This window comes from Anolis carolinensis, chromosome 2 (genome assembly GCF_035594765.1).
Source record: "Anolis carolinensis isolate JA03-04 chromosome 2, rAnoCar3.1.pri, whole genome shotgun sequence".
Classification (NCBI taxonomy): domain Eukaryota; kingdom Metazoa; phylum Chordata; class Lepidosauria; order Squamata; family Dactyloidae; genus Anolis; species Anolis carolinensis.
In genome coordinates, this window is record NC_085842.1 from 5,818,125 (window position 1) to 5,836,185 (window position 18,061).

General features: G+C 42.6%; 1 protein-coding gene across 2 annotated transcripts in view; it reads left to right on the top strand.

The window, feature by feature from the left end:
• Positions 1-18,061, top strand: part of LOC103282626 (major histocompatibility complex class I-related gene protein-like) — a 233,254-nt gene that overhangs the window by 10,084 nt on the left and 205,109 nt on the right. For both annotated transcript variants that reach the window (XM_062972911.1, XM_062972912.1), the window contains 6 exons: positions 8,293-8,574; positions 11,678-11,953; positions 13,421-13,705; positions 14,842-14,991; positions 15,941-16,012; positions 17,559-17,621. In XM_062972911.1, the coding sequence (XP_062828981.1) occupies positions 8,293-8,574; positions 11,678-11,953; positions 13,421-13,705; positions 14,842-14,991; positions 15,941-16,012; positions 17,559-17,621 (1,128 nt within the window). The remainder of the gene's footprint in view (positions 1-8,292; positions 8,575-11,677; positions 11,954-13,420; positions 13,706-14,841; positions 14,992-15,940; positions 16,013-17,558; positions 17,622-18,061) is intronic.

Consider the following 18,061-nt stretch of genomic DNA (forward strand, 5'->3'; position numbering starts at 1 on the left):
CCCTCTCCTTGTGGCTCAAGGCAAGTTGCGGAATAATTGAAACACATAAACATCACGGGGCTGATTGGGGTATAGGGGGGCTACCACTGCTCAATGGGGTTACATTCCCCCCCCCTCAGGACACAGGTCCGCAGTCTGGGGGTCCTCCTGGACTCTTCACTGACGCTTGATGCTCAGTTGTGGACGTGAAACTGCAACTGGTGCAAAGGTCGGCAGGCAGGCTGTTAACAGGAGCCAGCTACAGGGAGCATAACGCGCCTCTTCTGAAGCAGCTCCACTGGCTGCTGATAATTTTCCGGCCCCAGTTCAAAGTGCAGGTTGTGGCCTATAAAACCCTGAATGGTTCAAGTTCTGCTTGTCTTCCTGACCGTGTCTCTCCCTAGGCTCTTAGATCTGCCTGGGAGGCCCTTCTCGGTGGCACACACCCGGCTCTGGAACTCTCCTCCCAAGGAGATAATAATAATAGTAATAACTGTATTTTTATATCCCGCTCCCATCTCCCCAAGAGGACTCAGCACAGCTAACATAGGAGACAAGCCCGACATCAACATACATTAAAACACAATCATAATTTAAACCAATATAAAACAATATAAACAGCATAAACAGGATGTAACACTCCAAGGCAGCGTGAGCACTGGAAACCAGACAGAGACCAATAATCATACAATATCTTTATTAAAACAATAATTAATCCAGGAAATAATAGCTGGAAAGGTTGAGCAGATGATAGTCCTTTGTGAAAAGGTATGAATTAGTCCAGTGAAATGAAGGGAAATGTCCAATATTATTGTCCAAAGTCCAGAAACTGAAACACGCTCTAAACTGTTGGAAAGTTCTTGAGCGGAGAAAACAGGGAAACAAGGCTAAGTAACAAAGTCCAATGTCACTAGGAAGTCTTTGATATCAAGGCAGGAACATGATGAAGCTGAGGCAAAACTAGGTTCAGGAACAAGGCAAGAAAGTAGAATTAAATCCGGGTCTACTCGGGAGTCGCGGCTCAGCTTGGCCGCCAGGAACAGGAAACTTGGCTTAGTAGAATCAGGAGCTAGAATCGGTGAACTGTTCTTAGGAAATAGCTACGTTGACACCACAAAGTGTTCACAGTGCAAGACACTTTTATGGAATTTAGATCTGCTCACAAAGAAGGGAAGCTAAACTTCCCAAAGGTTCCCAAGGGAATCTTCTATCCATTATCCCCTCGAGATGCCAAGCGGTTACTCCTGCGGAGCCCTTGTTTTTCTATCTCTGGTGATGCAGAAACTCCCTTCTGTTGAAGGACACATTCTCCGGAGAACTAAGTACATGTGGTTCAGCCATGGGAGTAATATTTCCAGTTTCTCTCCCAATTAAAGAATCATCCGAGCTATCAACAGCCGGCAGTTGTAATTGGAAGGAACTCTGTGGACTAGGTAAAAAGTCAGAATAAGCTTCATCCTGGTCAAAGTTCATTTCTGAATCAGGTTCAGAAACCCAAGGTGGCTGGGGTATGACACAGGATAAAGCATAAAACATATCAAGTCGTTTGAATCAAAGTATAGTGCAAAATATGTAGGAATGAAAATTGTACAGATTCTACGTGAGGCTCAAGGATAAAATATGGGCGATCAGTGTGCTTTTGAACAATAGGTCAGCTCGTAATTTATCACTGTCCAGTCCGAATTGCTTACTGTCCTGACCTCCAGCACTTTATTCCCTTTCCTGCTCCTATTGTCCTGTGTTTTGCACAAGCCCTGCACTCAATAATAATAATAATAATAATAATAATAACAACAACAACAACTTTATTTTTATATCCCGCCTCCATCTCCCAGAAGGGACTTGGGGCAGCTAACATGGGGCCAAGCCCAGATAATCACAATAATACAAAATAAAATACATACATAAAACAAATAATCAACACAGAATTAAAACCAGATAAAAACACATTTAGGAGTAAACAATTCAAAACCAAAGTGGGCCAAAGTGCAAGGAGCATATATTGTAAACCTAGTGGCTGAGGTAGGTGGATAAAGTGTTGCATTTCATGGGAGATTTGGGGGTCGGAAATGGTGAGATTATTTCCAACTGTCAGAGCAGAATAAGAATGCACGAGAGCATAGTAATTGCCCTTCAGTTTTAATTATCCCACTCCTTGGTTCTTTGATGCTTATTGATGTGCTTTGATGCTTTTATTCTGTGGTTTTATTGCTTTTATTACATTGTTGCTATGCATTTTATTTTGTGATATTTTATATCTTATATACTTGTTTTCCAGGCTTTGTCCCCATGTAAGCCACCCTGAGTCCCTTCAGGGCGATGGAGGCGGGTTATAAAAATAAAGTTATTATTATATTATTATTATTATACTTTAAAAATAGCCTCTTTGAGTCCCCTTTGGGGAGATTAAGCAGCGTATAAACAATAACAATATAATAATAATACCACAAATATATTAATACATGTTTCTATAAAAAACACAAAACAGAGATTAACCAAAGGACATGAGTTTAAAATTTGTACTTAAAAACTGGTGTGGTAGGCCTGCCAGAATAATAGTACAGTAGAGTCTCTCTTATCCAACATTCGCTTATCCAACATTCTGGATTATCCAACGCATTTTTGTAGTCAATGTTTTCAATATATCGTGATATTTTGGTGCTAAATTCGTAAATACAGTAATAACTACATAGCATTACTGTGTATTGAACTACTTTTTCTGTCAAATTTGTTGTATAACATGAAGTTTTGGTGCTTAATTTGTAAAATCATAACCTAATTTGATGTTTAATAGACTTTTCCTTGATCCCTCCTTATTATCCAACATATTCGCTTATCCAACATTCTGCTGGCCCGTTTATGTTGGATAAGTGAGACTCTACTGTAATAATAATAATAATAATAATTTCTAGACTGCCCTCTCTCCCCGAAGGGACTCAGGGCGGTTTACAGACACAAAAGGCAAACACTGAAGACCTCAAATGAGTACAAACACATCAAAATAATAAAAGATGATGCACAGTAACAACAGTAAATTTACAACAAAGAATTAAGCTTTGAGAGGAAAATAATCAAAACCAATCCAATAAGACATAGTAAACTAAAACAGGGGTAAAACATTACAACATATATCCTAAAAGCAATTAAGATAAAATTACATTAAAATGGCTTTAAAATGCCTAACATCTGTGTTCATTTAAGATGTATCATAGCAGCCATATAATACAAGTTGGTTAGTCAGTGTTCCAATGGGTTGAAGTACCCTAGTCCTCCTCCCCTCCATATGCTAAAGTGCATTAATGGAGAGGAGGGCGGGAACCGTTTTTATTTCCTTAGGGAAGGACTTCCAGAGGCGGGAGCGAGAGAAGGCCTCCTTTCTCATTCCCACCAACTGAGCTTGTGACGGGGGTGGGACTGAGAGGAGGGCCTCCTCCTCTGACCACAGTGCATGGGATGATGTTAGGTTTTACAATGTACTGAGTCATGCACTGCTAATGGGCTTCTATTGGGAATCATTTGGGGAATGTGTTTGGGCCTACTCTAGGTGATTGTCAATGATGCAATCCTGAGTTTGGGTTGGGTTAATTAGTTGGTAACCAATCAGTGATTACTATGTGTATGTATTGTATATATAAGGAACCATGTTCAGTGTATTTTCTCCCCCCCTTTCCTTTCCTTTTTGATGTCGTGACGTCTATATGTAATTAAACCTACTACTACTTGGACAAGATACTACGTTCTGTGGTGAGTCTGTAATATCATCTAGACTGGGGGAAAGACAGTAGTAAAAACTGACAATGGCCGGGCATGTGCTCAAGTGTCTACTATGGAAGCAGACTGAAAGTACTGAGCAGATGTAAGCTACTGGAAGGCGCTGAGACTCTGCAAGCATAAAGTTAAGTCATAACAGATGGTCTGTATAGGGAGATGCGATTAGACAAATAGCCTGAACCTGAACATTTATGGCTTTATAGGTAACAACCAGCACTTTGTATTTAGCCCAGAAACGGATCAGCAACCAGTGGACTCTGATCCTTTCTTCCCATTCGTATAACCAAACGTTACATGTATTATTGCCCTACCCAGCAATAGAGATAACAGAAACAGAGCAGGGCAAAGTACAATAGCTTCAGTCTCCTTGTGGAAAGAAAATATGGGACATGAATAAACGTAATAAATAATTATAATAATTGTTTAGTGATATCTGCAGTAATAAAAATTACTTTGGCCCACATTTACCTTTGTAATTGAAAATCACCAATAGATGTAAGTGCTTTGAGTATTGCATCCTTGCCAACATTTAGCAGGCGTGCTTTTTGTGATCCTTCCAGACGAAGGGTTAGAAGGCACGATCATCAAGTTTGCAGATGACACCAAACTGGGAGGGATAGCTAACACTCCAGAAGAAAGGAGCAGAATTCAAAACGATCTTGACAGACTAGAGAGATGGGCCGAAACTAACAAAATGAAGTTCAACAGGGACAAATGCAAGATACTTCATTTCGGCAGAAAAATGGAATGCAAAGATACAGAATGGGGGACGCCTGGCTTGACAGCAGTGTGTGCGAAAAAGACCTTGGAGTCCTCGTGGACAACAAGTTAAACATGAGCCAACAATGTGATGCAGCAGCTAAAAAAGCCAACGGGATTCTGACCTGCATCAATAGGGGAATAGCGTCTAGATCCAGGGAAGTTATGCTCCCCCTCTATTCTGCCTTGGTCAGACCACACCTGGAATACTGTGTCCAATTCTGGGCACCACAGTTGAAGGGAGATGTTGACAAGCTGGAAAGCGTCCAGAGGAGGGCAACTAAAATGATTAAGGGTCTGGAGAACAAGCCCTATGAGGAGAGGCTTAAAGAGCTTGGCATGTTTAGCCTGCAGAAGAGAAGGCTGAGAGGAGACATGATAGCCATGTACAAATACGTGAAGGGAAGTCATAGGGAGGAGGGAGCAAGCTTATTTTCTGCTGCCCTGCAGACTAGGACACGGAACAATGGCTTCAAGCTACAGGAAAGGAGATTCCACCTGAACATCAGGAAGAACTTCCTCACTGTGAGAAGGGCTGTTCAGCAGTGGAACTCTCTCCCCCGGACTGTGGTGGAGGCTCCTTCTTTGGAGGCTTTTAAGCAGAGGCTGGATGGCCATCTGTCAGGGGTGCTTTGAATGCGATTTCCTGCTTCTTGGCAGGGGGTTGGACTGGATGGCCCATGAGGTCTCTTCCAACTCTACAATTCTATGATTCTATGATTCCTTGAAGTGACTGGGTTGACCTTGAAGGAACTGGGGGCAGTGACAGCCGACAGGGAGCTCTGACATGGACTGGTCCATGAGGTCACGAAGAATCGGAGACAACTAAACGACTGAGCAGCAGCAGCTATTGTGGTTGGAGTGAGATTAATTTTAGATCAGTGGTTTTCAACCTTTTCTTCACCACAGACCTTCTAAAATACTTTTGTGACACTTGACGTAATTCAAGATTTAAGGCACATGAAATAATTATTTCAACTTTCTCATATTTCCTTCATATTTAGAAGGGAATAGAAATTGATTCTGTCAATACACACATTTCTGTTATATTTTGATTACAGGCATTCCCCAAGCTATGGACAAGATAGGTCTGAAGCCACAAATATATATGTGATAATTGGATTGTGAAAAATTTGGCTTGTTGTGGAAACAAAAATTGGTGACAAAGCTTGAGTGGAGACATCTTCTGGGGGTTAGATTTTTCTTATTTCTCATTGTCTCAGCCTCATTCTTAACTATGAGTCATTTATAAGTTGGATGTTCGCAACTTCCAGACAAATTTAAAATAATAGTATCAACACTGCGAATAGTTAATAACTTAATCATTCACTGATCCCTGTGACAACATTGTGGATCCCAGGTTGAGAACCACAGTTCTAGGCCTCTTCTATTGCCATGCAATTCAGTTCAAAGCAGATAATTTATATGGCAATGTAGAAGGGGCCTTAGAGTATTATTTTTTATGAGACCCAATGTGAATGTAATGTGGTGGAGATCTCCATGTACCCTGCCAAACGAAACCTGGAATTCCCACATCCAGGTCCATCTCCCAGTGTGATGGCATGCCAGAGCCTTTGGGAAAAGCTATAGTGTCTGGCTTTACTCGGGGTCTATCTAAATACCTTCTGTTAAGATCAAGACCCTTAACATATAGAGGCACTTTAGGCAAGGTGAAAAGATAACAAAAATGAGTTTCTTGAAAACTCCAACCAGGACTATTATAAGATAGCTTAAAACAATACATTACAAAAAGGAGATTTTCCTGGTTGCAGTCATCTCTCTGAAGTCATTGAAAGTCTTCTGCCTCTGATACAAAGAGATGGTTTACAAGCTGGTGCTTCTAAGCTGTCTTAATCTTCTTCCTTGTGAAACTTAAGCTGGTCAAAAGCTTCTGTTGTCTCAGGGACTGGTGGTTTATGAATACTGCTGAATGCAGGTGCTAAGGATGCCTGTTTTGGATTGCTTGGGCCTAGGATTACCAGACAATGTCCAAGCCTCTAGTCCCTGAAACTCTGCTGCAGAAAGAGGAGTCTGGTAGGCAAATGGAATTGACCATCTAAGGCTGGCGTCTGGGGGGGGGGGGTTATACTCCACCCAAAAACTAATACAAAGGAAGGTATCTACACGATTGGGAAAACCAATAATAATAATAATAATAATAATAATAATAATAATAATAATAATAATCATTGCATGGAAAGTTCCTTGACAAAATTGAAGGAAAAGCTGATAAGGAGAAGACCTGGCTCTGGCTCACGAATGGGACCCTGAAGAAGGGGACAGAAGGCCTGATCCTTGCAGCCCAGGAGCAAGACATCAGGACAAAGGCAATTAAGGCCAAGATCGAAAAATCAGCTGATGACCCAAAATGCAGACTGTGCAAGGAAACTGACGAAACCATTGATCATATCCTCAGCTGCTGTAAGAAAATTGCACAGACTGACTACAAACAGAGGCACAACCATGTGGCCCAAATGATTCATTGAAACTTATGCCTCAAGTACCACCTGCCAGCAGTAAAGAACTGGTGGGATCACAAACCTGCAAAAGTATTGGAAAATGAGCACGCAAAGATACTGTGGGACTTCTGAATCCAGATTGACAAAGTTCTGGAACACAACACACCAGATATCACAGTTGTGGAAAAGAAAAAGGTTTGGATCATTGATGTCGCCATCCCAGGTGACAGTCGCATTGACGAAAAACAACAGGAAAAACTCAGCCGCTATCAGGACCTCAAGATTGAACTTCAGAGACTCTGGCAGAAACCAGTACAGGTGGTCCTGGTGGTGATGGGCACACTGGATGTGTGCCAAAAGATCTCAGCCGGCATTTGGAAACAATAGACACTGACAAAATTACGATCTGCCAACTTCAAAAGGCCACCCTACTGGGTTCTGCACGCATCATCCAAAAATACATCACACAGTCCTAGACACTTGGGAAGTGTTTGACTTGTGATTTTCTGATACGAAATCCAGCATATCTATCTTGTTTGCTGTGACATAATAAAATAATAACAACACAATGTTGTTGTGTCAATAATAATAATAATAATAATAATAATAATAATAATAATAATTTATTTATTTATACCCTGCCACCATCTCCCCAGGGAGATTCGGGGCAGCTCACAATATCAAGAAAACAAAATTAAAGGCCACAGATGTAATACAATCATGCCTGGAAATGGGAAACAGGGTGGCCTAGACCATCCTAGCTTTAGTATTCAATGATATATTTTGACACTACAAGAACATGTCTGGTTCCTTCATAGCTGCCTTTCCCAGTGCCAGTCTTTTTCTGATTTTATAACATCTATTCTGGTTAATGATTGAGCAAAGGCATGGGCAATCTTGAACCGCCAGTCTTTTTATGTCTTTATTGTCTATTTTAAAGTTACATAAGTCATCTCTGGTCATTATTTTTGTTGTCAAACTGTTAAACTGTAAGCTTGCCTTTGCACTTTCTTCCTTGATTTCCTTCAATATTCATTCCAAAGTTTTGCTTTTTCTGCATATTCTTCCTCCAGTTTTCATGCTACCTTCCTCTGAGTCTAATCCTGCTTTGCATATGGGATTTTCAGCATACAAGTTTCAGAGTTAGGACGATAAAATGCAGCCTTGCCTTACCTCCTTGCATAGACTTGGTATAATTTTCTTGATAACCCATCAATTTCCCCAGACTTGCCACTCTTTTCAGTGTCTTACTACATTTTAAACTGAATTCTCAGCAGGCACTACCTCAGTACAATCGTATGATTCCCATTTTCTTCCTTTCCAGTCTCTTCCTCCTCCTCACACTCCTTGAGATATTTCTATACTGCAGCATCTGAAGATAACAAATTGCTTTCTTCATTCATCATTGTTGGATATGTGGATGACCAGCGGATCTGTCAGTATGACAGCACCGTGAAAGAGCAACGTCCTTGTGTTCCCTGGATGAGTAAGGTAGAGGAAGAGGATCCCTCCTACTGGGCAGAAGAAACTGAGGTGTCACGGATTTCAGAAGTGTTTTTCAAAGAGAGTCTGGTGACAGCAAGGAATCGTTATAACCAGAGTGGAGGTAAGTACCAACCAAGGGCAAGGAGTGGCGATCTGCCATCTCCTTCCCAGGTTTTATATGGTATCTCTCTACCAGCAAAGAGAGGAAAAGAGGTCCTGAAAGGAGAGAAATTCCTCTTCTTCCACATTACCCAAGTTGTTTGTTTGACAGTTTAACAGGAAGCTGTAGAACAGTGGTTCTCAATCCAGAAATCCCAGCCAGTTCACCAGCTGTTAAGATTTCTGGGAGTTGAAGGCCAAAAACATCTGGGGACCCCAGGTTGAGAACCAGGCTGTAGAAATTAAATGGGCAACTTTTTTGTAACTGCTTCGTACTGAAGATTACTAAGGAAAGGGGGCGTGGCTTAGAGGGGTGGGGCATGGATCCTGCTCAAGAGGGCGGGGCTGAGCCTCTCCCCTAGTCCAAGGGTGGGGAGGGGGAGGTGGGCGGGGCCACAAATGGGCGGCCAGGACTGGGATGGGCGGAGTTACGAGCTCTGAGGCAGGGCTGAGCTTCTATCCCTGTCCTGCGGCGCCTGCCAGGACACAGGAGGCAGGGTTAGAGGAGGGGGCGGGGCCTCTTCCCAAGTGCCTGACGGGGCTGGACCTCTATACCCCACCCCCGTGTTCTAACAAGGGCCTCAAGGGAGGTATAGAGGCTCAGCCCCACCCCTAGCCCCGCCCTTTAGTCCTAAAAGGCCTCTCAGGAGAGGTATAGAGGCTCAGCCCTGTCTCGGGCTCTTGGAAGGAGGCCCCGCCCCCTCCCCTAGCTCTGCTGTCTGTGTCCCAACCAACGCCTCAGGAGAGATATAGATTCTCAGCCCTGTCTCGTCCTCTTGGGAAGAAGCTACTCCCACTCCTCTAGTTCCACCCCCTGTGTCCTAACAGGCGCCTCAGGTGCTCAGCCCTGTCTCCGGCACTTGGGAAGAGGCCCCGCCCCTCCCCTGGCCCCGCCCCCGTGTTCTAATAGGTGCCATCACCGCCCCCCTGAATCACTCCAGCGCCCACCGGGGGCGGTAACACCCACTTTAGGAATCACTGCACTAGAGTAGGCATGGGCAAACTAAGGCCTGGGGGCTGGGACGCTTACTTCAGGCCCTTCTCATTTTCCCTGTCCTCTTGGCATAAGGACACAGCAGCTTATTACATCCTTATGCCAAAAAGATGGGGGAGGAAAGCACACAGCATCTGAGAGCCCTCTTACCATCTTCCCGGCATAAGGAAAGTGCAAGTGGCCACATGCTTCTGCCGGGAGGACAGCTCAAGGAAAACATGTGGTGGCTGAGAGCCCTCCAGAGTACTCTCAGCCACCGCCTGTCCTGCCCACTTCCTGGAAGAATGCCCAAGGATCAGGGGAGGAGGATTGGGGCAGTTGCTGCGTGTCCTGCCTTCCTCCCAGTATAAGGATGGCATACTGGTCCTTATGCTGGGAGGACAACCTGAGGATGACCCAGGCCCTGCCCTGCCCCCTCCTGGCCCCACTCTCTCCCGTACCCTACCCCGCATGGGCCCACCCCTCCTAGGCCTGCAATAAGACCCCAAGGCAAAAAGGCTTGCCCATGCTTGCACTAGAGTATCTATCTATCCACTTCAAATCCTGTGGCTGCTTTCTGCAGAATTCTGGGGTGTGTAGTTTAGGGAGGGGCCTTTAAACTGCTCAGCCAAACAGGTCCTGGGCCTCACTAAGCTACCATGGGGTTTTAAGTGGATCGAAACTGTCAGTATGCAGAGCCAGGGGTCAGGGTGCGTGTTGGTGGGTTTCTTCAATACCATCCATCAACCAGCTCCATCCACACCAGCACCCTGATGAATTGGCGAAATTCTGCCCTCACCAATTCCTCCAAAGTCATCTGCAGTCTGTAGTTTAAACATTTATTCAGTATTTACAAATCATATTTACAAACACAGCAAAAGCCATCGCTCAAAGCTTGCTTTTTTTTTCCTTTTGCCTCTGCAAAACGCAACTCAACTGATAAGAAAGCACATTCCACAGTTCATGAGACAGTTCAATTCCACAGACAATTCAAACGGAAACTGTGCCCCATAGGTCCTGTGGGCAATCACTCAAGCAGTCTAGTGATTAGCTCCTGCACTGCTGAAATGCTTTGCCGGAAACACAGTTGCAAAACACCAAACGGTTTAACTTGATATAACATTTCAACCTCAAAACATTAACACACACTAACAGAAACTCTAGTGTAGGAATGGGTAAGTGAAACCTGTAAGTTTATGTGGCACACAGAGCTCCCAAAACTCAAAAAATGTTTTTCTAAAAATTTCTGAATAGGAAGTGACTGCCTCTCATTTCCTGTTGCTTAAAAAGGTTCCCATGAGCACAACATGACCCAAGAATGGCTAAAAACCCAATGAGAATGAGGGCAGTAAAGAGGCACCAATACTTGTTTACAGATAATAGAGATAAGGAGCTCTAGATTGCATGCCTGCCCACAAATAATATATATATATATATGATGCTCTGGGAAGATTGTGCCAGGAAATTCAACTTTGATGGAAAAGTAAATAGACAAAAGAAAAATTGCTATATTTTGAGGAGGAGAACTCCTAAAAGCTATCTTATATGTGACCATGAGCCATCCTGATAGAAGAGCTTCATGACTTCCTCCCTTCCCAGACAAAGGGTCATCAAAGACTAACTCTCTTTTGGGCAGGAATCATAGAATAATAGAGTTGGAAGAGACCAAATGGGCCATCAGTCCAAGAAGGAGAAAGTAAGCTCTGCAAAACGTTACTGCATTCTTAATGGCACTCTGAGATCTCATGAAGCAAGGTAGAAGATAAATATTTAAATACATATGTACAATGCATTTGAGGATTATTAACTATTATTGGGGGCGGTGACGGCCGACAGGGAGCTCTGGCGTGGACTGGTCCATGAGGTCACGAAGAGTTGAAAACGACTGAACGAGTGAGACGACCATGAACTATTACATCCTGAAAATGCTGGGCTGTTTTTCATGTTTCACACTTCCTTAGATTGTGGTTGCCTTTTCTTCTTCCCCAGAAAAAAGATTCCTTCTGTTTCTGGGAAGCTTGTGGTCACAGGGAATGTTGTGGATGCCCCTAACCCAGTCTGAACCTCCACCACCTCTGTATTTCTCTTTCAGGGTTTCACACCCTGCAGCAGATGTATGGCTGTGACCTGAGGAAAGATGGGAGCAAAGCAGGATACCGACAGTATGCCTACGATGGGAAGGACTTCATCAGCTTTGACAAGGAGACCCTCACCTGGACGGCAGCTGATGTGGAGGCCCAGATCACCAAGAGGACATGGGATGCTCAATCAACACAGAACCAGTACCTGAAGGCCTACCTGGAGGAGGAGTGCATTGAGTGGCTGGAGAAGTACCTGGAATACGGGAAGGAGACACTGCTGAGGACAGGTGAAGGGGTGTCACCAAGAGCCTGACAGCCTCCAAACATTCAACCTCCCTTCCATTTCCCACCAGAAATTGTACGGTCCACTCTCTCAGTCAAAAAATGAAACAGAAACACAAAATCCAAATTTTTTTTAGAAGAAGGAAGGAAAGGGAAGGAAAAAGGAAACCTGACAGCACCAAATTTACGTCTAACACGGTTGTATTCCAGTATGGGTTTTCATGGATATAAATCCACTTCTTCAGCTGCAGTACTAAGTGGTATTAAAATCTCGGACTATAAAGGATATTTATTTGGGCTGTGCAAAATTAAGTCATTAGTTATTTGTTAGATTTGTGCAAACGAATCACTATTAAGAAACATGCAAAAAAAAAGGGGGGGGAGAAATATTTAAGAATCGAAACACTCACCAATAATTTTTATTAAGAGTCTGTAATATTTGGAAGCCTTCCAGAGTCAGTTTAATTTTCAGTATAAGCATTAACCAACTATGGTAAAGCCAAAAAGGCCATTGCCAGACCGAGGTTGCTTGCCAGTCACCATAAGGAAAGGCAGCTAGATGGGATGGGAGCGAGACTGAAAACACAGCATTCTGGGAAATGTAGTTTGGGAAAGCGAGGCCACGTAAGGCAGAGAATGCAAAAGGCCCTGCCCTAAACTACATTTCCCAGAATGCAGTGCTCAGCATCAGAAAGCCCAATGAGGGCTCCAGCAGCCAGCCATTTAGAGTCAGTCTAATAATAATAAATAAAAGTAATGAATCTGCAAAGAGGACTAAAGTAAGTAATATATATCAATCTGTGCCAAATTGATGTTCTATGGTTAATTGTGTGTCATGTAGACTCACTGTTAGACATTCAAGAGGATAACTATTTGTTTAAACTTTTAAAAATCCGCCAAAATCAGTAGATGTGTGAATCTTTCTGAAACTTCTGGGGATTGACTTCTGGGGATCTTCTTTATTGTATAAAATTCAAGTACATTGCTCCTGCAGTTTTTTTAAATATTGTTTGTAAAACATTCAAAAATTCCTCAAAAATTAGTGGATGTTTGTAATGTTCTGAAATTTGGTGAGCTAACAGTGGAAAATGTGTGGTACAATTAGAGCAAGTTTAATCACAAGAGCAATTCACCGCCGCCCCCCCCCCCCAATTTTGTAATGAATATTGAAACATTTTTTCATTGATGGCACAGCTCTAACATTTATGCAGTTGTGTAAGCACTGAAGAAGTAAGTTTACATTCATGAAAGTTTATGCTGAAATACAAATGAGTTAGATTTAAATTTGGAGCTGCTTCTTTTAAAACATCTTCCAATTGATCAGAGCAGTCAAGTTTTTCTTGGGAGAGGCAGGCCAGAAGTAGCTGGAGATCAGTGAAGGTAGGAGTCCTTCCTCAGGGAGCCCTAACAAGCACATTCACCCTTCCTGGCATTTGGAAAGACCTTGTGCTAATCCTGATATTACTTTGCAGAGACACCAGAAGTGATGGTGACCCGGAAGGTAGACCACGATGGGATGGAGACCTTGATCTGCCGGGTGGGGGGCTTCTACCCCAAGGAGATTGACATCGAGTGGACAAGGGATGGGGAGGTCTGGACGCAGGATGTCTTCCATGGCCTGGTGTCCCCCAACTCGGATGGGACTTACTACACCTGGCGGAGCATCACGGTGGACCCCAAGGAGAGGGAACGCTACAAATGCCACGTGGAGCACGATGGACTTCTGAAACCTGTGGATGTGGCCTGGGAGGAGCCTGGTATGTAATTTCAGGAAGGGTAAAAATACCCAGAGGTAACATCAGATGCATCAGAACTTTTGAAGGCAGGCTCTGCGATCAGAACTTCAGCTGTAATCAATACCGGTTGATTATCTCTTATCCGGGAAGCCGAAATACTCTAAAATTCCCCATGTGAGTGGCTGAGATAGTGACACCTTCATTGCCAAATAGTTCAATGCACACAAACTTTGTTTCTTACATTAACGTTTATTTTGCATAAAATGACCTTCAAACTTAGACTTGGGCCCCATCTCTTAAGATATCTAATTACATGTACAATATGTAAATATTCCAGAATCTGGAAAAAAATCCAAACTTCTACTGGTCCCAAGCATTTTTAATAACCTCTCCCTTTCTAACCAGTGTGTTGTGATCCGTAAATTGACATTATCTACCCCACGCAAAGGCTGACTGACATCTTGCACCCTCTCATCCTGAGTGGCTGTGATAGGTTTATAAGGTAAAGGTAAAGGTTTCCCCTGATGTTAAGTCCAGTCATGTCTGACTCTGGAGATTGGTGCTCATCTCCATTTCTAAGCTGAAGAGCCGGCGTTGTCCGTAGACACCTCCAAGGTCATGTGGCCGGCATGACTGCATGGAGCGCCGTTTATACATATTTAAATTATTTGATGCAGATGTGCCAGCAAATCAACAATACCAACAAGTTTATTATTTCACTTTGCCTATAACTGTTTAGTTTAATTAGACCCCAAGAGGCTTAAAAATTATTAGACAGTTTTCTGCTATTGAACTATTGGACTTAGATAAGACAACAATCGATAAGGAAAAAGGAATGGAGTTCAAGAGGGGTTAAGTTCAGCAGATGCTAGCTGTTCTTTTTCCCTCAGAAGAGACATGGAGGGTGGGGGTCCTTTCACCAGCCACTGGGCCCAGGTTTAATGGTAAAGCTGAACCTGATGGCTCTTCTGTTATGGCCACTTCCAAGTCCTGTTCTGTAGACTTTGACGGGATTGTGAGGGTTGGTCTTTCACACGTACTTCACCTTTGGACTCCCAGGCCTCCGCAGTTCTTTCTCCATCTATGACCTGTTCCATAAAGGATTTGGGTTGGTGATTTCCTTTTAATTCTTTTGTTCATTTCCATTTTACCTTCAGCCTCCAACTTGGGACTCATCATCGAGTGTGTCGTAGTGGCTCTCCTCGCGATAGCTTACATTGCTGTGCTTGCTTTTCTTTTTATCATCGAATATGTCTTATGGGCTCTCCTCGCGATAGCTGCAATTGCTGTGCTTGCTGTTTATTTCAGTGAGTACATTCTCAATGCATTTCCTTGTGGGGAAGAGGCATTCTGTGGTTGTGTGGGTGGGGAGTTATTTTCCTTTTGAGGACTCTTCCAAATGGTTCAATGCACACAAACTTTGTTTTCCAAACAAGTTCTGGTCCCAAGCATTTCTTTTAACCAGCCCTTTTTTAGCCAGTGTGTTGTGGTCTGTAAATTAACATTCCCTGCCCTATGCAAGGATTGGCTGACATCTTTCAACCTCTGATCCTGAATGGCTGTGATACGTTTGTAAATATTTAAATTAGAGTGATACTTTAGCTTACAAGTGACCCAACTTGTGAATTTTTGGAGTTATGAGCCGTCTCCTGTTTGTTTTATTAATTCAAGATGCGAGCCGTGATCTGAGTTGTGAGCTAGCATAATAGCACAAGAGCAGCCGCACATCTTGCAAAGCTACCGCTCCCGTGGTAGTTTTGCAAGATGGATCCATGGCTCAAAGGGATTCCTGTACTTCCCTTTTCCCTAAAGCATCTCAGCAAAGCGAGTGCTGTGACAGAAAAGGGGGTTTGAAACTGTTTTATGTTGAGGAAAGGGGGTGTTCTTGAGCTATTGGATTTAACATCTAAATAAGACACAATCAATAAGGATAAAAGGAATGGAGTTCGGGAGGAGATTAAGTTCAGGAGATGCTGGCTGTTCTTTTGTCCCTCAGAAGAGACATGGAGGGTGGGGGTCCTTTCACCAGCCACTGGGGCCCAGGTTTAATGGTAGGTCTGAACCTGGTTGCTCTTCTGTTCTGCCCACTTTCAAGTCCTGTTCTGCAGACTTTGATGGGATTGTGCGGGCTGGTCTTTCACGCATACTTTAGCCTTGGACTGCCCTGTTCTTTCTCCATCTATGAACTGCTCCATAAAGGGTTTGGTTTGGTGATTTCCTTTTTAATTCTTTTGTTCTTTTCCATTTTACATTCAGCCTCCAAATTGGTGCTCATTGGGTGTGCCGTGGGGATTCTCCTTCCGATTACTGGGCTTGCTGTTTATTTCCGTGAGTAAATTCTGAGTGGATTTCCTTGTGGGGAAGAGGCATTCTGTGGTTGTTGGGGATCATTTTCCTTTTGAGGACTCCCTATCTTTGAAGGGAATGTTCAGCTTTGCCGACATCTTGGAGGCATGGACGACTCCATTTGCCTCATCTTATCCCACATCATGAGCACAGGTCTCAGCCTGTTGCCAGGGAAGGTTTCCCAGTTTGTTAATGTCTTTGCTAGAGAACCTGGAAGGCCTCCATCCCTGTGGACTGCTGGGAAGTAATGGGAGAAACTTTGTGGGAGGAGGAAGAGGAGGGTGTGTGGTCTTCTTCAGCAGATCCCTGAGAGTTTGTTTTAATTCCCTGATTCTATCTCTGCAGAAAAATGTCAAGGTGATTGCAAAGCAACTTCAGGTGAATGTTGCCTCTCCCATTTCATGTATACTCCAGATGGATGGGATGGGCATTGGATTAAGATGGATTGAATTTAGATATATGTCCAAGGCTACTCCCAAAGCTGTGGATAAGACAGCAGCACTAAATGTAGATATTAGGGCTGTGAAATCAATGAAAACATGTTTCAAAACTCATTACAAAATTAGGGGGTGCTGGTATTTTGTTTCTTAAGTGTTTCTCAAGTATCGTTAGTGAAAATTTTGTTACTATAATAAGAGTAACAAAATTTCATTACTTTTTCGTTATAGTAATTGCGCAAAGGGAAAACTTCAGGGCCTCCTTTCTCCCTCATTTTTACAGCTATTGGGGTGAAACTTACTACAGTAGTAGAACATACAGTAGAGTCTCACTTATCCAAGCTTCGCTTATCCAAGCCTCTGGATTATCCAAGCCATTTTTGTAGTCAATGTTCTCAATATATCATGATATTTTGGTGCTAAATTTGTAAATACAGTAATTACAACATAACATTACTGCATATTGAACTACTTTTTCTGTCAAATTTGTTGTACAACATGATGTTTTTGTGCTTAATTTGTAAAATCATAACTTAATTTGATGTTTAATAGGATTTCCTTAATCCCTCCTTATTATCCAAGATATTTGCTTATCCAAGCTTCTGCCGGCCTGTTTACCTTGGATAAGTGAGACTCTACTGTACTATTACTGTTAGCCCTTCAAGTTTCAGAATGTTTCACTTATCCATGAAATTTTGGGACATTTTCAAAGTTTTTATAAACAACAATTTTTTATTAAAAAAACTACAAGAGCTAGCTCCTTGAATTCTCTATACAATGACACAAGATAACAAGAGACCATTCTCCCCAACTTTGAGAAATATTCATGGATCTACTGATTTTAGGGATTTTTAAAAAAGTTTTGACAAAAACATTTTATATATATATATATATATATATATATATATATATATATATATACACACACACACACACACACACACACACACATACATACATACATACATACATACACACACACACACACACACACACATACACACACACACACACACACATACCACAACACCTATCTCATTGAATGTCTGTCATATTAACCAGTAGAATTTCCATTTTTCTGCCGAAAATAGAACTGATTTTGGAGATTTTGGAAGACTTCCGAGGTTTACAAAATTCAAACAAAAAAGTATTGGGTAAGTTTCTATTCTTAAATCTTTTGTTTGGGTCACGCCCACGCCCGTGCATCAAATATCATGTTGTAAGTACAATTTTAATCAATTTGATCTGACTTACAAGGACTAACAATAATTGTGTACAGCCTTAGTAGCTATTCAGCCCCTTCATAGAAAGAGCCCAGGAAACATATATTGTTTCCAACCAGTCTGTACCCCTTGGATGTAGATCCCAAAGACAGACATCTGGCCCCAGTGGTCAAGTGCAGAATGAGCCAGGCTGAGGGAGGGAGTTGTACTTTTATGGGTTTAAATCCCTGATTCTGTCTCTGCAGAAAAATGTCAATAGTATTTCTGGTCATAGTATTTCTGGGCAATTGAGTTCCACTAGTGTATTTCAGAGCCAGTGTGGAGTAGTGATGTGAACATTAGATTAGGACTATGAAAACCAGGGTTTTACG